Genomic DNA, 23,720 nt, shown 5'->3' with positions numbered 1-23,720 from the left:
AGAAGTTGTGTGTGTGTGTGTATGTGTAAGCGTGTGTTGTGGGTGGTATACATAAATATGATGAAACCAAGCATCATTTAAAACAGAAAGAATGGTCCCTAAATAGCTTTGAATCTGATTCTGTAGAGTTATTACTTTAACAAGGCATGAGCCATGAGGTGTATTAGGTGAAAGCCACATGAACATGCATGTGGGATTGAATGCTTTTGCTAATATGCTATTATTCTTTATTCTTCATAAAATAAACACGTCTACTTACACCCCACCTCTGAGACTCCATCTCCCAGTGGGATTTACTGGACTCGTTTGGTTTGATTTGGTCTATCATTTTCGTTAGTGCCTAGGATTCTAATAGTAATGTTACTCTTGGTAGTACCACACACGATATAAATCGTGTACTCATACACCGATTTTGAAGTGTCGAGGATACATCTAGTGACAACCTTAAGGTTCGGGATCTGTCATGTTACGGGTCTAGATCAAAGACTCTTCTTCGAGTTGGAAAAATAAAGCTCTCTTAATTACTTATCTATTAATACTTCATCTGCTTCTAAGTTAAAAGAGAGGGAAATGGACAAAGACTTGTCAAGAACAACATTATATTAACAAATCAACAAACCATTAAAGATCTCTCAAGTGATGAACTCTTTGGGGAAATATATACATGACATGAAAGACGATGGAAGAAACTACAAATTTTATGGCAAAAGCAAACACGGTAAAGATCATAGAAATAAACTAAGAAGCACGGTTCTATAGAGGTAAGGATAGTGAAAGAGTGCGTACAGGAATCATTTCCACATTTTGTGCTTTCCTCCGAAAAACCCCTTGTGCCTGCCACCAAACATCCCGTGCTTCCATCGGTTGCCGAACTTTCCATGCTTAAACTTTCCATGTTTGAACTTACCATGGTGACCACCAAAGTGTCCGTAACCGCCATGCCCATGAGAAAGATGGTGGGCCCCGTATACAGCAGCCGCAGCAGCCGCACCACCAGCTAGCATTGTTCCCATGCCAGGTCTTCCATGCCCTGAAGGAAATTTATAGTGAGACCAAATTTGGCATTTCTTTTCATGTTTTACTGTGTGTCTGATATCTAAATAATCTTTTTACTGAAGGCAAATAAGAAGAATCTTGGGAACCCAACAATACCATCGATCTAGTTGTAAGATTATAATGGGCAAATTGGTAACTTTAACATGGAATCATCCCCCCAAAAAAATGTTTTATTTATCGTGGAACAGCAGTATTTGACTTTGGGTGCCCTTGTGTATTAAACGACAAGATTGTTAAGTTAGTATATATATAATAGGTTATTTGAAACATGCTACACACGCATAGGGGTGGCTGAGGGGGCCCCCTATAGAACCTCTTTGATTTGATAAATACTTAATTTTCATCATCACAAATTATTGATGGTAATTGCTATAGTCCACAAGATCCATGTATTTTACATGATCAAATGGTAGTTCTAGATATTTGACCAAGGCTATGTTCGTCCACCATAAGCTATCTTATTTTTTGAGCTTATTGAAAAAGCTTCATTTGGTTAGCCATAAGCTAGCTTTTTAAAAAAGCTTCAAGTAGCGTTTCAATAAGTTCCGAAGTTTTCTTTTTTTCATTTTTTCTAATTATGCCCCTTGTATTTCTCCAATTAACTTTTCAATTTTGTCATTTTATGTTATCAGCTCGTTTTTATTGAACATAACTCGTTTATTAGCTAGTTAATAAGCACAACTAGCTTATCAACCAACGGCTAGCTTTCCGGCTAACAACTAGCTTATGAGCCAAGAGATAGCCTATCGGCTAGTTTTTCAAACATCTATTAAGCTGAACTTAGTAAAAAGTTTCAATGTTTATGGTATGGAGAAGGTAATTAAAATTAATAAACAAATATGGCTGTGACAAAATATACAAAATTCTCCAGAAACGAACCTGAATGATACGGAGCTGATGGACCAGGATAGCCTGCTGGCGGATAGCCTGCTGGGGGATAGCCTGAATGAGGAGGATAACCAGCCGGTGGATAACCACCTGGGGGAGGATAAGCCTGTGGTGGATATCCACCTGGGGGAGGATAACCACTTGGGGGGTAACCTCCAGGAGGAGGGTAAGGATAACCGTGAGACCCATAAGGAGGGTATGGTCCATGTTGTGGAGGATTGTGTCCAGCACCAGCAGCATATCCAGCAAGATGGGAGAACAGTCCCTTGTCTTTATCATTTTGTCCATCTTCCCCACCACCCATTTTACTTCAACTTGATATCTTCTTGACAGAAACTGCAGTGGATATATAAAACATGATTATAGAAGTGCGATACAGAATTATTAGATAGTCATTCTGACACTTCATATCTATAAGAAATCATTTCAGGAAGATTAGGGAGATTAATGAAATTTGCAACCTACTCCAGTCCCAGAAAGATACGAGACATTTTCTACACCAAAATTTGCAAAAAGGCACCATCTTGTAATCGCAACAAAGGAACTTTCATCAATTGTTTGTTACTCTCCAAGAAATCAGATGTTACAAACTCTCCGATTACACATAGTTACAACTGTTGAGTTAGATTCAGAATTCCTCCAATCCTTCGTCTTTACAAAATGAAAGGTTCTGCCAGCAACTTAAATCTTACAGATGTCTAAAACATTGGAGAGATAAGCTGTTCTGTCATACATAACCCAATAGTTTATACACCTAAAATGTAAAGCTGAGTCATCAAAATGAAACAGTTTTCCTGTATTTGGAGTAAGGACTTTTTCAGTCATTTGCTTTTTTAAGGAGCAACATCTGTGCTTACTAACGAGCGTGCGTGCGTGTGTATATTAATAATTCCTGCACTTGGATTTTCTACTCGATCATTAAAAGGAATTGGAGAGGATTCATATGGCCATAAATATATGCACACCCACATACATTATTACAGAGACCCATTCCTGCATTCTTTGCTGTGCTATCTTTTCCAAACTATTATCTTGAGTTATTGTGATTTGGGTGTTCTAATCTAGTTAGTTGGTGGCTCTAAGTTGTTGTGGAGTTCTGACCATGGTTGTTGGTATTTACCCGGGGTTGAGTGTGTGAATGCTTGTTTCTGGTTCATGTAGTATTTAGTTGACAGCTGCTGTTTTTGGTGCTGAGTAGATCCCTCCAACCCTAATGGTTTGTGTTCTATTCGCATATTTCAACATAATTTTCTTTTCACTAATATAAAAGTAATCTTGTTGGCCTAACCTTATGGTCCAGTTTTGACCAAAAAGATTTTGTAGAAAATATGGAAACAACCACTACACAAACTTCTGGCAGCAAGCACCCAATGTGTATGTTTCACGACACATATCTTTTTATTCTATAATTATCTAATTCTGGATTCGGGTCACAATATCTGAAAAGTTGCGACTTGATTACAAACCATTTACTCCCTTCTATTTTGAACTTCAATTTTTTTTAATTATTCTAGTTGTACAGGAAGAGTCAATAAGGTAGAGTACAATGTAAAACATCAAGAGTTGAAAAAGCTAAAATATCAATAAAAAATTTTGGACGTGGGAACGAGAGAGTAATAAGAACAGATACCTCATACTTTCTAGCATTTAAATCTAAAGAGACTTGTAATATACCCCTGCATCAAAATAAATGTAACGTTTGATCCAGGGGGGGACCTACTAAGAGGGTAGGGTGCACGGGTTACTGCTCAACCGTCTCGTCACAATGGAAAAGAATTAGGGGCCTCAAAGGTGCACTTGCTTAGCTTTGAGAGGTGCCCTGAAATGTTTCAATCAAACTTATAACAGAAATCGGAAATGGCTGAGATGGTCTAAATCTCCGGATTAATGCTTGCCCTTTGAGAGGTTGAGGGTTCAACTCCCTTTTTTAGAGAGAATAGCCAGTTTTTCACCTTTCAAATTTAGGTTTCTAATACTTTTGTGAAAAAATGAAGGCAGTAGGAAGAAATGTCAAATGACCTTCCTTACCGAAGGATTAGCAACAAACCAACTAATCGATCATGATATTATGAAAACTTTCTATTAATAGTGCGACCGCTTGAAAAAAGAAAATTTAGGTCTGCCCCTGGTTTGAACTAACACATACCTTAACCAAAGTCAAATACTAAATATTCACCGAAATCAGGACTAAATAAAGAATCTCACAAACCTAAATCAATTTTACCAAAAAGGACAAAATGAAGAATTTTTTGGACCTAAATTAGTGATTTATGGTAATTATGATGGAAAAAGTTAATTTTGATTGAAACCTCACCAAAAAAGGATACAGATTTTTTCGTTTTGAAACGTCCAAAAGAAAATTGTCGTATTTATTTTAAAGACGGATAGATGATGATCAAGTAGGCTTATAAAAAAATTATAATGGTGACCTCAACAAATTTGATTAATATTCTAAGTTTCTAACCACTCTAATGGACTATATCGCTCTTTTAGGAGAGAATACTTTTATGTTAAAAAAAAAAGTTCCTCCTCAAAACAATCCAATTTATTGCATCCGCTGAAATCTAACAGGGGATTTCACGCTAATCAATCGCTACAACCTAAGCAATCCGATGGTCTATGATCCTTATAAGCAACAGGATTTAAAAACAAATACCAAAAGTAAAGTACGCATTAATGCACCAACGTAGATCTTCGATCAACTAGTTAACACAATCGATCAATCTTCAAGAACAAACATACATAGATCAAAACCCTAGATATTCAAGAAGCGAATCACGTCTACGCATAACAATCACCACAGCAGGTGATAGGTATTTTGATTTCATGAACTAAAACGCATATTATTATGATTATTTACAGTAAAATCAACATGCAAAATACTGTGATGATCATATGAAATTTAAAAAGAGAGAAACAGGGAGGATGATAACCGACAAAAATTGAGAAGAACAACGGATCCGGAGTTGCGCAGAATCTTGAAATTGAATTCAACAACAGAGAAAACCTCTCTGGTCCTTCAACGTTCAAAAAGAGATTAATAAGGGGGAGAGAGAAACGGGAGATAGCGTCTTTATATGCATCAAATGACGCATGGGAAAAGCATCACGTATTCTATGCACGCGTTGCTTAGACGCGTCTCCCTTTTAAAGGATATGCGTAAATTTAGTAAGTTTCATTTTTGGTCTCTGTGGTATGTCAAATATCATGGTTTTGGTCCCTAAACTTTAATTACTACATAAAAGACCTTGTGATTTGCACTTTGTCACGGATTTGGTTCCTAAACCAAACAGTTATCCACCTGCTATATTAAATTGGAGGGCAATTATGTCCATTTTCCATTTTCCATTTTCTTCCATTAATTTTTTCCTTTCTTTAACTCTTCATCTTCCATTAATTTACTCTACAAATATAGGGGTGTACGCGGGTTAGATTGGGCGGTTTTACAACAATTTTATAATTCAACTCAATTATAGCGGTTTGGAAAAATCTCAACCTAACTCAACTCATTCAAAAGTATAACCCAATCGAACCCTTGCGGGTTGAGGCAAGTTGGGTTGGGTTGGTGGGTTAATAGTTTGTAATTACATAATTTGACCAATGAAATAATTCGTAAAACTTAAGTTTATGGACCATATGAACCATACTATAAAGTCTGCTGTCTAAAAAGATTACAATAGATTTATAGAACGTTTTTTGATGTTTCAACAAGTGTTTTAGAATGATCTTTAAATAAAATGTCGTATTAGTTATTGTATAGAAACATTTTGAAAAGTGTCCTGTAAACTCATCCATTTATAGGACACTTATGTTTATATGACACTTTTTCAAGTCGTGTTGCATAAAAGAACTAATACGACACCTAATTTTAAAAACATCATATAATTTGTTAAGACGTCCAAAATCATTATATAAACATATTGTAACTCTTTTAGATAAGACATTTTTCTAATGTAACTCTTTAAAAGCGTCATAGATTGATAAATTCGTCGATCAAATATCTATCAGTATCATTCATTTCTCCAACATATCAATTTGTTGTTGCTGCAAAAAAAATTCAATAATTTTCCTTATTAATTAGATTATTTGTCATTATTCTATTGATCGTGAATCTCTTTTAGTAACCTATACGTTTAGCTAAAATGAAACAAAATATAATATCAATAAAAATTATATAAAATTAAACATTATTTTATTAATATATATATATATATATATATAATTTTATAAAAAATATATATTAGCGGCGGGTTGAGCCAATTTCAACCCTCTTAATTGGCGGGTGAGCAGTTTGACGGTTAGACGGGTTGGATTTAATTGGGTTGTTAGCGGGTTGGATTGGACGAGTTTCGCGGGTTAACGGTTTTTTATACACCAGTATACAAATGTATGTATTTGTGTTACCTTTGGAAAACAATCAAACATAAATAGGATTAATGTATGATTAATTGATTATTGTCGTTTTGGACGTTTGATATTGGGAAAGGTAAAACGTCTAAATTGGCCTGATATGCTTTGCACATGACCTCACTTAACGGGAGGGGATGGGCAATTGTTTAGGTCAAGGACTAAAACCAAAGCAAAACTCATATAACGACAGGGTTTTTGTAATTAAACAAAGTTGATGGACTAAAACAATAATTTACTCTTAAATTTATATAGAAAGTTTATCAAAATAAAATGTTGTAGTTTCTTTGAAAAACCCGAGAAACTTGTACCCACTTTTAAGCATTTTATATGATTTGAATTCATATTTATGCTAATTTATATTATCTTATTAAGTAAATTTAATAAAAGTCTTAAAGTCTTAAAATTTTAAGGTAATGTTTGGTACGCAGACTGGATGAGACAGGACAAGACTAATTGTCTGTCCTATGTTTGGTATGACTAGGACAGCACAGAACAAAACTATTAAAATGATCATATTACCCCTAAATGTTGTTCAATGTTATTTTATATCATATAATGATTGTAAAATGACAACAAATCAATCAAAATATTGGCATTTTAACTTTAGTCCCATGTTGTTCCACTTTTTTTGGTGGAACAAAAAATATCAAGATTTGTACTACTAAAATTAAAAATAGTCCTACCTTGTCCCATGTTTTTTTTATCCATGGCATGTCAAACATGAGACTATTTTTTTTGTCCCGTCCTGTCCCATGTAGTCTGCATACCAAACGCACCCTAAATGATCAAAATACCCTTTATACTTACTTTTTCATTTTTTTCACTTTTTCACCCCCTCCTCTCCTCACCTACACTCACTCTTTCACAACCGATTTTTTTAAAATTATAATTCAAAATTTACATTTGATACCCCTATAATTAATTAATTAATTTACTTTACGTCCTTTACTTTTAAATGTTTCATTTTAAACATTTATCAAATTAACATACATAATCGTATATCAATTAAAACATGTTTAAAAAATACATTTTTATTTTAACAAGTTACACCATTATAATCATCTCGTTAATACCTTCGAAATGAGTTCAATATTGAATAATTTTTTACTTAATTATATTATTATATTATTATATATACTGTGAAAAAATATTTTTAATATTTACGATTTATACTTTTATAGTTATTTATTTATATATATATATATATACTATATATTTTGGGGTTAGGCTATCCAAATTGTACTGTATAATATGTTTTGAGTTAATATGTTTTTGGGTTTTTTTGATATATATATATATATATATACATACATACATGTATTAATTCAACCTTAATCTGAGTTTCTGGACAAGAAAGAAGGTAAGCAGTCGAAATTTCATTCTAAAACCCATCTTTTTTTGTCTTTTCATTGCTTATGATCTGTCAAATTTGTAGTTTTCTTTATTGGTTTTGAGTGTTTATCTTAAAACTCAAGTTTCTTGGTTCTTTGCTCTTGGTGTAAATCGAATACATTTGTGGAGTCGCTTAAATATGTTGGATTTTAAATATATTGGATTTTAAACTGTTATACAACTTTTTTCATCGATAATCTGTAATTGGAACCATAACTCTTATTTATTCAGATTGTATTAATATGTAAAAACCAAGTGTAACCTATATCATCGTTAAATCTTATCTTATAAAACAAGTGGAACTTCAAAATCGTTAAAATTCATGGCTCACGCCGCATTGCGCGGGTACACAACTAGTTAATAATTATTATAACGATACTCTTTCATTGAGATAAATTTTAATTTTAATTAGTTTTTATTTTTCTCTTTTAATATAATACGATTTTATGTGGTTTTTAAAAAATATTATTAATGAAAAATAAATTTAAAGATAACATAAAATTTTAAAAAAATTAAATCGATNATCTCTATCGATATAATATGATTTTATGTGATTTTGAGAAAACGATAATATAAAATATAAATTTGAAGATAGCATAAAAATTTGAATAATTCTCGGTTTTTTGTTGTAACTTATTTAATTCAATTTTTTATTACACATTAATTTAGATTTAATAACATAGTAATTTATTTTTTGTTTAATAATATAATTGTTTATAAAGATAATAATTAAACATTTTGTTAGAACTCAATTATTATCTTAATCATAATTTAGATTTTCTATATTTAAAATAAATGTTTATCTTGTATTTGATTATGTTTATTTGCAGTTAATAACACGAATTTAAAAATGAAGTTTCAATAAGTTGCATTTATGAAAAATTACTTGTAATCTTGAAGTTTAAGTAATATGCATCAATAAACAATACTTTATGTATAAAAAATGGGTTTTAAAAGTTTTAATCAAATGTTTTATAATACAATATAGATACATGTTATTGTTTAATATTAATTCTAATATTTACAATAAATTAAATAGTATCTATTTTGTACTTTCTGAGAGTTGTTTTGTTTCTTGTACTTCCATCGAGTTTCACATAAAACAAGTTATGCTTTGATGGTTCATGTGTTGGATAAATTTCATCTGAGTAAAAAAGTTGTGGATTTAAATCTAATATAAATGTGTAAAAAAGCCAAAAATACGTAAATATTAAAAAAGATTTGATTTTATTTAGATGCTAAAAATATACGCTTTATATTATGATTTGACAAAGTTTTATCAATGAAAAATACAAATAAAACCAATTGTGAATTAGATTCAAATCAAGATCTCAAATCCAAACTCTTTCACGCCCAACATGCCTATGTGTGATTGCACCAATCAATCGTAGAAACTCGGTTAATCGACAAAGTTGATTCTAATGACATTTTATCGATCAAAAAAATTGTAGATCAGCTAAAAGAGATATGTGTTCTCATATTTTAAAAGAAAAGAATTTTTTGTTATCTGTGTTTTTGAAAAGAAATTGAACAGAACTGAATAAGCATGTAAACAAGATGAAATATTGCGTGAGCTACTACTTGAGATGGATTAGGTCAAAGCTTAAAAAACACTCGACGCGAGTTCAACTTGCATCGTTTATATCCTTGGAAAAGCACGAGTTATCTCTCTCTCTCTCTCCCTTGCTTTTTCTTTGTAAAAAAAGTTTTGAGAACACAACATAAAATATATAAGAGCATCTCCAACAAATCTTTAAAATAGAAAACTAAAAGTCAAAATCTTCAAAAAGAAATTATGTTGATCTCCAACGGTTTCTTTGAAGATTATGATATGAATTATATTATTAAAATATTTAAAATAATTCATAAAGTATTATTTATATCTCCTAAATATTTAATTTCAAAAATTCTTATTGGTAAAAATTATAAAAAAAATCAATTCTCGTCTCTAAGTAATCATTTTTGGGTAGTTCTTCAAATATAAAGAATTTCATTATATCCCATACTTTTTTTTGTTTTAAAAAATTTATAGTAAGAAAAGATATTTGTTTTGAAGAATATAAGGGCGTTTGGGATTGCTTATTTGGAAAAACTTATGTTTTTCTACAAAAACACTTAACTTATTATAAGTCAGAAGAATTTAACTTATTTAAAAACTTCTTATTACCGGTTTGGCACCGTATAAGTTGTTTATCCAAACACTCAAAAGTGCTTATTACCGGTATCACATCAGAATAAGTCAATTAAATTGTTCTTATTAGCGATCCCAATTCCCAAACACCCCCTAAATATCAAAATAGATATTTTGATTAAAGTTTCATAATATATGTTTCTTATAAACGAAGGAAGAGCATATGTACGTGGCCCCATGTAGGTTGCAACTGTTAACTTCGTCGACATAATTAGACATAAATGATAGCATGGCCTATCCTTTCATTTATTACTACAATAATATCTCAAACTCAACATAAAAATCCCTCGATAAAGTAAGCCAAGAAACTTGGTTTTAGGAAACATATATCATACATGTAATATATACACCAACATTTACTTCCATTTCTTGAACCCAGACATTTTGCCCTTATGTTTTCCGAATTTGCCATGCTTCCCGCCCTTTCCATGCTTACCTTGCTTGAATTTCCCACCACCATGCTTTCCGTGCTTCCCGCCACTGAAATGTCCCATGCCGCCCATCATGTTCTGGGCTCCATGTGCTAAATTATGACCCCCATGGCTCCCATGCCCCCCATGCCCCCCATGCCCTGCTAGTTGGTGAGCTCCGTACGCGGCTGCAGCAGCAGCTGCACCTCCAGCTAGCATAGTTCCCATCCCAGGTCCATGCCCATGCCCTGATCAAACATAAACATTATGATGATGATGATGATCACCAAGTTGAAAAGATTAGAATACAAGATAAAAAGCATGCATCTTTCACCACTAAAAGCAGCACTACTTTAGTTTTAGACCAAAGCTTTTTCAAATGGGGCTAATCAATACTCTTTTCCATCCCAAAAAAGTTAAAAAGAATCAAAGTTCAAAATATTCTCTAAACTACCATTGCTTTTTAAAGATTGGGTTTTGTTAATCTGTAATAATCAAAGGTAAGATCTGAATCAATTGTCTTTGGATTCCTTGTAATTTTAAAAGGGGGCCCTTTTTATGGGACAGCGGATTTTATTTACTTTAGGCCTCCAATTTCCAGTTGAACATCATGATGTATTTAACAAGTAAAATAGCATGATAATGGAATGTAAAAACTAATGAAAAATGTTATTTATGATGTTGAGACAAACTTACCTCCTGAACTATGAGGAGCTGACTGACCAGGATAGCCAGCTGGTGGATATCCATGTTGGGTTCCTTGTGGAGGATAACCTTGCGGGGGGTAACCACCACCAGCGGGAGGATATGCTGCTGGTGGGTATCCTCCAGGTGGGGGGTAACCTTGAGGAGGGTATGCTCCCTGGGGAGGGTATCCTCCTTGAGGAGGGTACCCCCCACCATGATGTGCAGCTCCAGCAGCCATTCCAGCGATATTAGATAACAAACCTTTGTCCTGATTGTTATGATGTTCCTCTCCACTCATGTTGTTTCAATTTATTATTCCTTTCACAATAATAACCTGCAACCAAAATTGAATGTTTTGAGCCACATGCTATTTGTTATCGAAAATGAAATATGACCATCAATTTTTCTTGGACTACATCAGTGTGAATATGTCATTAACCATTGGCGTTAAGATCCACAAATACATCAGCAATCATACAAATTTATCTTCAGAAAGCTTCTCAAAACTACAGTCCACTTAAAAACCAAACCAAACCAAATCAAACTTGGAGGTGAGGTTTAGAGAGGGTAATATGCAAGTAGACTTGACATCTACCCATTAAAGAGTAAAGCGGCTGCTTCCATGAAACGACTTACGAAAAGTGTGACAGAGAGAAAGTCAGAAATGCAGACAAATCCCACAAATAGAAACACCAGAATAATTCAACTCACAGAAAATGAGATCAATAAATTGGAACTATCCAAATGGAAAGTTGGCCCAGCTTTCAAAAGGCAAGGGGTTCAACATGATTCCGCTATCCTTTTAAGTTATGGAACAAGGGATTTGTGTAATCACCTATATGAATAGTAGGCCAAACAAAAAACGTGATGCATTAATATAGTAGGGCCTCAAAAGTGTTTTTCACCTTCAATACCTATTCTTTTTACTTCCCCTGGGGCATAGCACAATTGGTTCCGAGATGATATACTTGCACAAACTATTTATCAAGTGCTTAGATTCAGGTCCCTAGTTTGAAACCCTTTCCCCTTTGCCATTAAAGATAAAGGCTTATAATATGGTGAACAAAATTATAGGTAAAACTTGGAATACCCTTCACCAAACTCAGATAGGAAAACCAAGAAAGAAGCAAGCCTAATCAGTTCATGAACCAAAAAAAGGCAAGCCAACGCTATAACAATATATCCTTTTTAACACATCAAATAATCTAACCCTAGTTTACTTCAAATCCGAGATCGTTTATTCCCCCCAAAAAAATACAGTTTGCCTACACAATAGCATGATTTATGAATATAGAAATCGTGATTTCTTACCCAATTTCAAGTTTCAGATTCAGATTTTAATAAAACAGGGGTTTCAGATACAAAATTAGGGATCTAAGACAACTACTAACTCATGTAATTGAGTACCATCACAATATAAACACAAATAAATAAATCCACATGCCATCCACGATCCAGAACTCCAGAAATGCACTTATGCTGTAATATAGAAACAGAAAGTGCTCAAACTTCGAGTGATCACATAATCCTAAAAAACTCAAATACAATACAAACATCAACGCATTGGATCATCAATTTACACAGATCAGAACAGTAAATTAATCTCTGATCGGCACCATTCATCAATCAAAAAGAGAGGAAGAGAAAGCAAATTGAAACCACTTACCAGATGGTTTGATTTGTTGAAATTGGTGGTGGTTTGAAGGTCGAGCAGCCTGTGTTATGACAATATCAGATAAGCACAGGATGATGGGATTATATATAGACGAGTTGCAGTCGACACGTCGTGCAACGACGCGTTTACTTGGAAACCCCCACGCGTTTCTTCTATTCTATTGGATCATGCTTCAATCGTGAGACTGGTTGAATTTTTTGTTTTTATTTCTTTTACCATCACTTTTAAATTATTGAATTTTCATATAATTTTTTAAAACAAATAAATTCATAGATATTATAAAACCTGTTAAATATAGGGTTTTTCTAACCCCATCCCTTCTATGGGTGCATGTGAGGGGGGTGAGATTGTGTAGGGAATGAGTATATGAGGATGAAAGTGAGAACATGTGAGGGGTGGGGGGTGAGATTGTGTAGGGAGTGAGTATATGAGGATGAAAGTGAGAAAAAGTTGTGAGAGTGAGGGTTGGTGTGAAGAGAAGGGGGTGAAAAGTGATGTAGGCGATGGCGAGGGGGAGGGGGGTTGGTGGGGATATCAACCCCCTAAATATATCATTATAATATATAAAACTAGTCAATGTCATCAAGTAATAAAATAATCTAAAAAAATCTAATGGACATTAATATTATAAGTGATTATATACATAGAGGGGGTTTACTTGCAAACTACGTTATTTGTACAAACCGTACAAACATTATTCAACCAATCATAATTTTTTATTTTGCTCATTTTTTTGTAATTACTAGAAGGTACCCGTGCAATGCAGCGAGATACATATTCATTTTAATGTTTCGTTTTATTTTTTGTTTTTGTTAATATAATACGATTTATATAGTTTTGAGAAAGATAATGTTTTTACTTTTGAATAAAAATAAATTTGAAGACATCATAAATTTTATAAAAAATATATCGATATAATTCATTTAATTCATTTTTTTATTATAATTTAATTTAGGTCAAATAGTGAAGTAATTTATTTTTGGCTTAACAACAAAATTTTATTAAAAATAATGATTCTGTTAGAACTCGATAATTATCCTAATTATATTTTAGATTTTTTATATTTTAACATGAGATGTTTATCCTCTGTTTGATTATATTTATCCCCAGTTAGTTACACGAATTCAAACATGGAGTTTTAATGAGTTGTACTTATGCATAGTTTACTTGTAATTTTGAATTTTAAGTAATATGCATCAATATACAATACTTCATGCATAAAAAATGGTTTTTAAGAGTTTTTATCAAATGCCTTATAATATAGTATAGATGAGAGGTTGATTAATCATTTTTATTATATAGAGTGTTAATTATAGATATTATCATCTTCATTATTTTTATTTTAGAAAAATACATGAACAGTTTCATTAAAATTTAATTAAGTATTATATGAAACAATTTCATAACCATATATGAAACAGTTTCATAAAAAAAATATTATATAAAACAATTTCATGAAAAAGTTTTATAAAATTAAACAATGAAATCAACGAATAAAAATAATTTACACGATTTATACAAATTAAATGATTTAGATTTGATCGTTCCTCCGTATTTTCCCTTTTGGAATAAGAAAGTTGATCTCTTTGTAGGCTTTTCTCTCGTGTATTTTGATTAGGGGGGAAATAAAATTTACTGAAAATTAAAGGGGTGTAAGTGCAATTTCTGAAAAATCATCCAAAAAGGTATAACTGCCGTGGTGCACGCCATGTAACCACAGAACAGGAAAGGGGAAAGATATGGCGTTGGCTCCGTCTTTCAAACCCCTGCCACTCCCATCACCACCGGTAAAGCATACACTACAACTTTCCACTTCACGGCGGTTCTCCTGCACCTGCTCTGCCGTCGCTCAGCCGGATTCTTCTTCTACTTCATTATCATCGTCTTCGGTCATTCATCGTCCTGCTGTCATTCTTCCTGTAAATTCTCTCTCTATCTCTGTAAATTTGTGCAGTTTTGGGGTTTTTTGTTTGGAAGAATTGAAGGAACTTCTGTGCAATTGACTTCATTGTCATTTTGTGATTAGGAATAGGAATCGATCCAACATTCTCAAAGTTGGTGTTGTTCTCTCCTTGCCATAAAATTGCAATGATTAACGCTACATATAGTTATTACAAGTGTAGGTTAGTTAGATCTTTCAACATTGGCAGCTAGGGCATATGTGAATCAAACTGATACCATCTTAATATGCAAGGATGCGAATCAAACAGGCAACTTTAGTTTGAAAATTTGTTGGCAATGGATTGGTTGCAATTAGTATGAGACATCTAACATCGGAACGACGAAAGAGGTATGTAACAGGTTTTCGAGCTAAAAGAAAAAAAATTCTAGCTAAGATTACTGGAAAATAAATGTTTTACTGATAATAGTGAGTAAAGAATTTGGTTTTGACGCTTTTTAACTCAAATGCTCCAAACCTCTGATGGATTTTGAGGGATTAAAGTAGTAGAGTGGTTGTTCTACTATTTCAAAAACGCTTAATGGGTTAAAATTGTAATCTGTATTAATCTAATCTCAAGTGATGACAGGGTTTAGGGAATAATACGGGTGATTATGAGAAATTAGCTTTGACCTTACAAGGTTATGGTGTTTCAAGTGTGGTGGCCAATGTTTCTAGAATTGACTGGCTGAGGAATGCCGCTGGATTGGTTGACCCTAATTACTGGCGAGGAACGCTCCAACCTCGCCCTGTTCTTGATTGGTATGTTGGTTTTACATGTTTCCTGGCTCTATTGTTTGATGAGTTGTCAACTAAAGCTAAATGTACTGTGGTCAGGTATTTAATTCGGGTTGATGAGGCTGTCAATGAAGCTTTGAAACAATCTCAAGGTTTGTAATTTCTGTTAACTAACTTTGATTGAAGGGATTACTAACTGTAAACGGGCACACTAGTGATCACACTTGAGTTGCAACACATGCTCTAAATCGAACCAAACTACCAATCCAATTACCAATAACAACTAGTGCTCCTAAACCCAGATGTGAACAAAAAGCGGAAATGGTTGTATTCTAACCATGCATATAATCTGCCATAATTCAAACATGGCAAACAATATATAATGCATCAAAAGTGAGTAAGGAGAGAAATATACACCGAGATTTACGTGGAAAACCCAAAACCGGAAAAACCACGGGTGAAGGAGCCAAATAACAATGTTAGCACAAGATTAAATGTGTATTTAATGCACTACAAATCTACAATGAAGAAGAAGAGTAAATGGTGTTAGTATGGACAAAGGAAGAATATCTACATTGAGTTGTCATCATTAGATCTCTAATTTGGCACTAAAAACTGGTCACTAGTCAAAAGCGACTTGCAAGCGACCTGGTAGGTCGCACAACATCTCGCTCAGTTCCACACTTGCAACCGACTTGAGAAGTCACATAGAAGTCATGCTGACTTGAGTGTGCAAGTTTAGAAGTTGCAGTGATTTAGCTTCAAATGTATTGTAGCTTTTCGTTCGTTCAATGTGACTTGTTGGGCAACATGGAGGTCTCATAAAGCATCTGGAGTGAATTGAGAGGCATTTTTCAGACTTGTTGGGCAACATGGAAGTCTCATAAAGCATCTGGAGTGAATTGAGAGGCATTTTTCAACACTAAAACTCCAATATGAAGGATCTTTGTGCAAACTAGATTGTTGGTGAAATATGTAATGTTATTGTTTATGACACGAGCTCCCTCTTGGTTCTAACTTCTAAGTTCTAACATCTACTAATCATGTACGCAAATGAAAACATAAATTCAAAACCGTAATCTAACATAATGAGTTGTTGCACTGGACAACATTTAAATTCTCCATGGCTTTCAGAACCTTATTTTCTGTTGTGCATAAATTTTGAATAAGGTTACGAAGAGGTAATTATTTTCAAACCATCATACTAGTCTTTCCGTTCCAAGTTAGAACAATGCCAAAGGATAGTACTGTTTACAAAGACTGGGGTGAGTTATAGAAAAAATTGTGTAAATGTAAATGCAAAAAAGAACCATAGCACTTGGTAATTTTTTTTCTTTCTTGCAATTTCGTGAGAATGATGGTTTGTCTGCAATAAAAAGCCAACTACAATGATTCAAATAACCAGGAACTTGTTTTTAAAGGTGCAACTATCCTTTCGATCATGACCCTCATGCACATTTGACAAAACAATAAGATGTTTGCACTGTAGGTGGTTCTCTGTCGATTATTGGACACTCTGCAGGAGGGTGGCTGGCTCGGGTGTACATGGAAGAGTTCAAAAAGGCTAACGTTTCCTTGCTTCTCACTCTGGGATCTCCTCTTCAGTATGTATTACTAAGTAAATTCGCTTCAAGACTAATATGTAGATGTTTTAAACAGTCCTTCCTTTTTTATGTCAATTTTAGGCCACCGCCAAAGGGGTTGCCTGGAGTTGTTGATCAAACAAGGGGTCTTTTGTATTATGTTGAGAAGAACTGCAGGAAAGCTGTTTATACTCCAGAACTGAGATATGTATGTATCGCAGGCAGGTATAGTGGTATACTGAAATGTGAAAAAATGCAAGCTGGTCTTGTTATTTCATCTTTAATCTTAATGTGTTCACGTATTTGGAGTATACTGGTTCTAAGAACTATAGGGGACTCATGATGCATCACAAGAACACTTGTTTATCTGGTTTGACACTGAAAATGGTATAGCATATTAGAAAGAGGCTTTGCTCATTTACCCCTTTTTTTTCTTTTTACACCTTTCTTGCGGGTCCTATCTTTACCTATCTGACACAATGGAAATTGTACATTGTGACCAGAACCAAGGAAGTATGCGGCGGACATGACTGGACTTGATTAAGATTGTGAAAGGTTTTAGGATTTTAATTTGATATGGGTAGTTTAGTAATTTACAATTTTGTTTCATCTCCTTTATTTTGTTCCACCTGTTTTGGTGGGACTATAAAAAACACACTTTTGTCCCCATGTCCCGTTCTAATGATGCGTGAAACATGGGATAACAAGTTTCTGTATTGTTTTGTCCTGCTTGCGAAACGCACACTTAGGGTGAGGTATGCTGTAGATATATTTTTACGCTCTTCGCACTTAATGGAAAATAAGTGTGCACTACATACGTGTGTGTATCCTACTTACAATCAGTATACTCTGTTCATTTCATAAATATTTCAATAGTTTCAGTTTCGGGGTACTGATTTTAGTTCATCAAATTTCTATTTTGTTACTTCAGACATTTGGTTAGTAATTGAACATTTCTCTAGCCTATGTGAATTGAATTTGTACATCTCTTGTGATACCCATCTCAAAGAAGGATACAAAATTGAGATTGCATACAAGACTTGATCGAATTTTGGTCACTTGCAGGTACATCCAGGGCAGTCGTTTCTTTGACGACTCGGATTCTGCAACAAGTATTCCAGTTGCCCTTGAGCAATCTGTTCCCAATGTAGCTGTTGAAAGTGATACAAGCACCTTAACATCAACTGGTGCTACATTTCGCACTCGCTTTGTTGGTCAGGGCTACAAACAGGTAATGCTTCATTTCGAACTATCTTCGCATTAAGCCAGCCACCTAGCAGGCCGCAGTGTGCGAGTTACAATCCTTTGGGAATCCTGTGTGTAATTAACACATTGTGGCCCACTAGGTGGCTCACTGGTCCAAGTCACCTCAAGCAAACCCTTTGGTGATCTTGAGGGGACTTGAACCAGTGATACCAGTTGAGCTACCCTTGAAGGTTTAGAACTTGGATTTCCTTCCTTTTAGTTGTAACAATTGTTCTTCTTTCCACAGGTGTGTGGGCAGGCAGATGTATGGGGTGATGGAGTTGTTCCAGAAGTATCGGCTCATCTTGAGGGTGCGTTAAACATTAGTTTGGAGGGAGTGTATCACTCGCCCGTTGGTTCTGATGATGAATCTAGACCGTGGTACGGCTCACCAGCTGTCGTCGAGCAATGGGTTCACCACCTGCTTAACTAGTCTGTGTTTATAGGTAATTATTATAGTGTACAGATTCTTTTCATGGAAATCTGGCAGTTGTAAATCCTGCATCTTCCACCAGAACTATTAGTTTAACATCACTGAAGTTGATGCACAACGGAAGCCAATACACATACACTATATTTACACATGTTTCAAGAGAAAATTATAATATTATTCGCCATACTAAATTCATGTTTCAAGAGCAAACCATCGTGGTCGTTTGTCATGACGTCTAGGCCTTTTTCCGTGCATATGTTGCACTCACAATCCCATAATTCTTTACGAGTTAAAAGTACTAATTGCTGGACTAGACCCGCTTTGCATCAATACTTCACTTGGGGTCCGTTTACCAAATGCTTACCGAGTAAGAACTTACTGACAATAGTCATCGCCTTCACTTAGCTTATTGGGTAACATTATCAGTCATCAAAAATGGATTGTTAGTGAACAATTTTTTACCCGGTAAGCGTTTATCATGTAAAAATTTACTCCACTTACCGAGTAAGATTATTGGTTATTGCTATGCTTCTTACCAAGTAAGATTTTTGGTTCTTGCTACGTTTCTTCCGGGTTAAGATTTTTGGTTAAGACCAACCCCAGGCTGGTTGAACCAAACTAAACTGATAGAGGTTGACCAGTTTCGGCTGAACCAGGCACCACTCCACAGGTCGTTTGTTCAATCAAATATGCACCTATAAATTTCAGGTCACGATTGATTGCGTAATCATATCTGGAGATGTATAAAATTACTGAAAGTTGAAATAAAATCCAGCATTCACCATCTGAAAATGTACCACCATCACTACACCATTTACTACTACAATCAGGAGCAAGAAAATGGAATTCATTAAGTTGAGCTTAGCCAGCAGCAATTAGCATCATCAAATTACATGGAAAATGAAGTGAACGACTGTTGAAGCTTGTTTCCATTTCATACACCTTTGATCACCATCCAGCCCAAAAAAGTGCACTCCTAGATCGAAAGCTAAATATCGACAAGAAGCAGCTGTCTAGATGGCAAATCAGCCATCAAGACGTCTTGACAAAATGAGGAGCTAGCAACTTGGCAATTTCTAGAAAACCAACTCTGTCTCTCCCGTCAAATATCGTCTTAAGCTTTTCATCACAAATTATCTCTTTCTTATTCGTTGGATTCTGCAGCCAAAACTTCCACATTTCAGAACAAAATAATGGGAAAAGAGGGTTAGAGGATGGGAGAGTGCCACTATATTGATCAAGTAGATCAAGATTTGCTTAATTGTTTTTAGACAAAGTTATAATTTTAACACGAATCCACTTGAAACTTATTTGTCAATCTTTTTTTTAATTAACCTGGATATCCAACCCGCTATGCGAGCCGACTAATCCCAGGGCGACCACCTGCTTTGCCGTTAGCCCAGAATCACCGCATTTGGACCTCCGTGGCCACAACCACAAGAGAATTTTTATTCCTCCTTGGATTTGAACCTGAGACCTCCTGGTACTTTTGACCTTTGGAGCCAATCTCAAACCAATCAGGGACCACCCTTGTGGTTCTTATTTGTCAATCTTCTTATTGACACGTCTCATACATAATTATTGACCTGTGTAGATTATTCAGACAATTAACAAACTAAAAATTATCAAATTTACAGACAAGAAGAAACAAAAGAATTTGGAATATGTATTTAGTAATCCAAAAGTTAGGGAGCATAGCCTCCATCCATTTCAATCAATCAATTTCTCTCCTATTCATTTATTTATTTTTTCATTGTAAAAGCTAGTTGCAAATACTGAGTTATTCTTGCTGGTGGTGTAGAGGGAGATTCGATGATGAGGGGACAAACGCATTTCTGCTACAATTTATAATATAGTAATGCAATTTACCCATCAATAACACTAGTTACCTAGCGAGTTCACTTAGAATGACTAACAAACCACACTAAATCAACCAAGTATATCGCACTCGAAAGTAGGGTTTGGGAAGTTGACTTAGAATGACTCGGGACTGATATTGCCAGCATAATAAACAAATAGACCTAGTTCCCCCATTATATATGTGTGTGTGTGTACTTGTATAAATATATATGCATATATAGATTTCCTAGAGTATGCAGCATCCTAGCACACCAGTAGACTTGAACGTTTATCCTATATGCCCTATGTGGCTGAACATGAAACTAGTAGTGTCAGCCACCTGCATCCTATGCTTAGCTCATGCCAGGTACAAGATAAACCTCATAATATACAAATACATATTGCAGGACAAATCAATTCATCTATTGCACCCTACCTCACCCCCCCCCCCCCCCCCCCCCCCCCCTTACAAGTTAACCAGAAGAATTCCAAGGCCAAAGGTAACCCAAAAACAAGTGCTCACATTGTAACTTCAGATCAAAGCAGTGATGATGGAAGTATGAGGTAAGGGAATCATGCATCATCATATTCTTTCAAAAGCTATTGCTCTTAGTAGCCTATTACCCTTGAGTTCAAAAAGTGATGCTTCTGAAATATATGGGTAGGGCTGAACACATTTTAATCAGGCTCATTACTTGGGTCCTTCGGTTGAATGACCTCAAATGAGTTTTCACTTAGGAGCATGACTTTCTAATTCTTTTAACTAAATGATCTTCATTTGACCTGCTCTTGATTTCAAACACCCTGCTCCTGATGTAAAACAACATGTCCCTGAAAAAACTTGAAAATACACTGCAGAATCATTTTCCGGCTTCGAGAGAAGGTCATTGAGCTAAATAGCCCCTCATTGCTTCATCCAAAAACGAACATCGTCTGGTGAGCCCCTTCTGTCTAATTACAAACTAGTTGAAACGACCTACTAATTTGCAGTAGGTTTTCACTCCAATTTACGACATAGAAGTCCTGCATTGCATTATCAAATTTTACGGTACAACCTACCCATTTTTTTCAGGTGCATTTTTTCATTTCATCTCTGGATCACAACCTTAGGGCCTAACAATATTAAATTCAAAAACCAGAAAAATCAAATCATTGTTGGATAAAATCGATAGAGCACAAAACTAACAGCAAGTAAAGATAAATACCTAGAAAATAACCTCAAAACTGGGTATCTTGGCTTTGAAAGACTAACTAATCTACTCTAGTTTCAGCGAGTTCATCTCGATGAAATTGCATTATCAGACACAAGCCATAACACATTTTGAACCCCTAATTTATATGTTTACGGTCAGGATATGTAGCAATATCATGTAAATGTCTCTTAATAACCACAAAGAGCAAAAACTAGCAAGTATTGGTAGATACAAAAAATTAATTGGGGCAAAACCTATATTACCAAACTAAATGAAAGATGAAATACGAAAATGATGATAATTAATAACTTGCCTGAAGCTCATGGAGCTTGATGTACTCCCAAATCTTCTTCACGGCTTCGGTTCGAGGGGACTCAGAGACACCACCGAGGAAGTCACCTAGGGCTGGAGAAATTGGACTAGGCTTAAGAATGCCAACAGGTTTCACGATTCTCTCCGTGGAAGGCTGCTTCAGTTTCTTCGCTGGTTTCTCCGCTGATTTTTTGACGGTACTCTTCTTCTTTGCAGCAGTGGTGGTAGTAGCAGCGGTGGCCGTGGTTTTGGGAGTGGCGGACTTGGCTGCAGCACATAGAGATCTGCAGCCGTTGAAAACCCTAGCAGCGGACGCCATTGGAACGATTATCGCAGTGGATGATTCGAGTTTTGTGTGTTGGCGACGGAAATATAGCAAGGAAAGACGACCTGAAAGAACCATGAAATGGCAGGAGGGGTGCTACTCTAACGAGGGGTCACATAGGGTTACTCTGTTAGCGACACGTGGCAACAACAAAAAAGAGATGGATTCTGAAAATATAAAAGAAAAGTGACAATGCTAAGCAGGGGCGATCAAAAATCCGACTATTCCGATCAACTTGATTAATCTAACCTAACACGAAATAACTTAATCTGAAGTAACCTGATATTTAATCAAGTTGTTAAATTTGTCAAACCGTAGATATTGAGTTGATATTGGATTACTGTTATTTGAACTCAACTCAACCCAATGAACCCGATATCTTTTTATTTTTTGGATTTAATATGATTGTTGAATTTGTATTAATATGTACATTAGACAATTACACTATCATGTATGTTCTTTATATACACATATTTTTAATCTATTCATATATTTATATAACTTATTCGTATATATGTTCAGTAACTGTGAACATATATATGTAAATTGAGAAAATTAACTGAATGTGATATACGTAAGAAGTATGGATAAATTGTATCAAATGGTTGATGATTAAAAAGAAATTATGAGTAGAGAAATAACATATTCTAGGTTAGAAGAATATTTTAATGTACCAAAGTATCAACCCGACCAACCCGTACGGGTTGGGTTGGGTTGCACTTTGGTCCGGGTTGGGTTGGGTTAAGATTTTTTCAAACCGCAAGCATTGGGTTGGATTGTTCAAATGTCTTCAACCCAACCCATGAACACTCCTAATGCTAATGTTAGAAAATAAAAATAAAAATGTTCATTGTATTAATTTCGTTTGATCTATACTAATAAAAATAATATAAATGAAAGTTATGGTGAGAATATTTATGAACTGTTGAATCCTCATTACTAATGGAATCAAAATGATCTCTGGATTGATCAGAATATCTGTAACGCCCCAACCCACACATTGCATGTAACACATATTTCATACCAAAGAAATACATATTCATATACCATTCAGGTCCCTTAGTACAAGAATCTACTATTACCGAATATAAGGTCCAAAAATTCAAAATACATATATTGCACTAATCAACAAAACTATTCATCAAAAGCAATTCCTCATCCAAAATGCATATAAGAAAAGCATTACATCTTTCCCTTTCCCTTACCTTCTGTACCTCCTGCAATATATATTTAAAATCACAAAAACGAGGGTTAGACTAAAAAGTCTATGAGATACCCTATTCATGTCATTGCAGAGTGAAGGATCACCAAAACCTTTATAAAAACAACTATTCATACATATAACAAATATATGAATACACAAGAACGAAATACCAGATCATTTTCCACTTTTCAAGCTAATTA

At 34.6% G+C, this 23,720-nt stretch overlaps 4 protein-coding genes across 5 annotated transcripts; 1 reads left to right on the top strand and 3 right to left on the bottom strand.

The window, feature by feature from the left end:
* Nucleotides 1–582: 582 nt before the first annotated feature.
* LOC112520460 (glycine-rich protein A3-like) lies at nt 583–4,986 on the bottom strand. Of its 2 annotated transcripts, none has more exons than XM_025128861.1 (3): nt 4,878–4,986; nt 1,936–2,280; nt 583–1,030 (listed from the first exon to the last, which is right to left on the bottom strand). In XM_025128861.1, the coding sequence occupies exons 2-3, from the start codon at nt 2,246–2,248 to the stop codon at nt 792–794; spliced, it is 552 nt and encodes a 183-aa protein (XP_024984629.1). In that variant the 5' UTR covers nt 2,249–2,280; nt 4,878–4,986; the 3' UTR covers nt 583–791. The 2 variants fall into 2 exon arrangements, with proteins under 2 accessions (XP_024984629.1, XP_024984630.1); XM_025128862.1 differs by having other exon boundaries at nt 4,882–4,986.
* A 5,162-nt stretch (nt 4,987–10,148) lies between these two features.
* Nucleotides 10,149–12,786, bottom strand: LOC112518843 (glycine-rich protein A3-like). The gene is made up of 3 exons (XM_025126606.1): nt 12,701–12,786; nt 11,044–11,368; nt 10,149–10,595 (listed from the first exon to the last, which is right to left on the bottom strand). Exons 2-3 carry the CDS (start codon nt 11,330–11,332, stop codon nt 10,294–10,296), a joined length of 591 nt encoding a protein of 196 aa, XP_024982374.1. The 5' UTR covers nt 11,333–11,368; nt 12,701–12,786; the 3' UTR covers nt 10,149–10,293.
* A 1,647-nt stretch (nt 12,787–14,433) lies between these two features.
* On the top strand, nt 14,434–18,838 carry LOC112519325. Its single transcript, XM_025127377.1, has 7 exons — nt 14,434–14,628; nt 15,238–15,410; nt 15,486–15,538; nt 16,876–16,990; nt 17,072–17,194; nt 18,035–18,200; nt 18,462–18,838. Exons 1-7 carry the CDS (start codon nt 14,449–14,451, stop codon nt 18,645–18,647), a joined length of 996 nt encoding a protein of 331 aa, XP_024983145.1. The 5' UTR covers nt 14,434–14,448; the 3' UTR covers nt 18,648–18,838.
* Nucleotides 18,839–19,382: 544 nt separating this feature from the next.
* Nucleotides 19,383–22,432, bottom strand: LOC112519591 (upstream activation factor subunit UAF30-like). The gene is made up of 2 exons (XM_025127790.1): nt 21,993–22,432; nt 19,383–19,805 (listed from the first exon to the last, which is right to left on the bottom strand). The coding sequence occupies exons 1-2, from the start codon at nt 22,392–22,394 to the stop codon at nt 19,680–19,682; spliced, it is 528 nt and encodes a 175-aa protein (XP_024983558.1). The 5' UTR covers nt 22,395–22,432; the 3' UTR covers nt 19,383–19,679.
* Between the last annotated feature and the right edge of the window lie 1,288 nt (nt 22,433–23,720).

This window comes from Cynara cardunculus, assembly GCF_001531365.2.
Source record: "Cynara cardunculus var. scolymus isolate 2C chromosome LG 10, CcrdV1, whole genome shotgun sequence".
Taxonomy (NCBI): Eukaryota; Viridiplantae; Streptophyta; class Magnoliopsida; order Asterales; family Asteraceae; genus Cynara; species Cynara cardunculus.
Note: the sequence above shows the minus strand (reverse complement) of the source record. Positions and strands in the feature narration are given on the sequence as shown.

Bases quoted from the DNA above. Each gene is read 5' to 3' on its own strand.
- LOC112519591 (XM_025127790.1), bottom strand. From the start codon at position 22,394: ATGGTTCTTTCAGGTCGTCTTTCCTTGCTATATTTCCGTCGCCAACAC. The intron at 19,806-21,992 runs GCAAGTTATTAA...TTTTGGCTGCAG, and splicing joins TCAAGCTCCATGAGCTTCAG to AATCCAACGAATAAGAAAGA.
- LOC112518843 (XM_025126606.1), bottom strand. From the start codon at position 11,332: ATGAGTGGAGAGGAACATCATAACAATCAGGACAAAGGTTTGTTATCT. The intron at 10,596-11,043 runs GTAAGTTTGTCT...ATGTTTGATCAG, and splicing joins AGCTCCTCATAGTTCAGGAG to GGCATGGGCATGGACCTGGG.
- LOC112519325 (XM_025127377.1), top strand. From the start codon at position 14,449: ATGGCGTTGGCTCCGTCTTTCAAACCCCTGCCACTCCCATCACCACCG. The intron at 16,991-17,071 runs GTATGTATTACT...TGTCAATTTTAG, and splicing joins ACTCTGGGATCTCCTCTTCA to GCCACCGCCAAAGGGGTTGC. The intron at 18,201-18,461 runs GTAATGCTTCAT...TTCTTTCCACAG, and splicing joins TTGGTCAGGGCTACAAACAG to GTGTGTGGGCAGGCAGATGT.
- LOC112520460 (XM_025128861.1), bottom strand. From the start codon at position 2,248: ATGGGTGGTGGGGAAGATGGACAAAATGATAAAGACAAGGGACTGTTC. The intron at 1,031-1,935 runs GTTCGTTTCTGG...AATTTCCTTCAG, and splicing joins ATCAGCTCCGTATCATTCAG to GGCATGGAAGACCTGGCATG.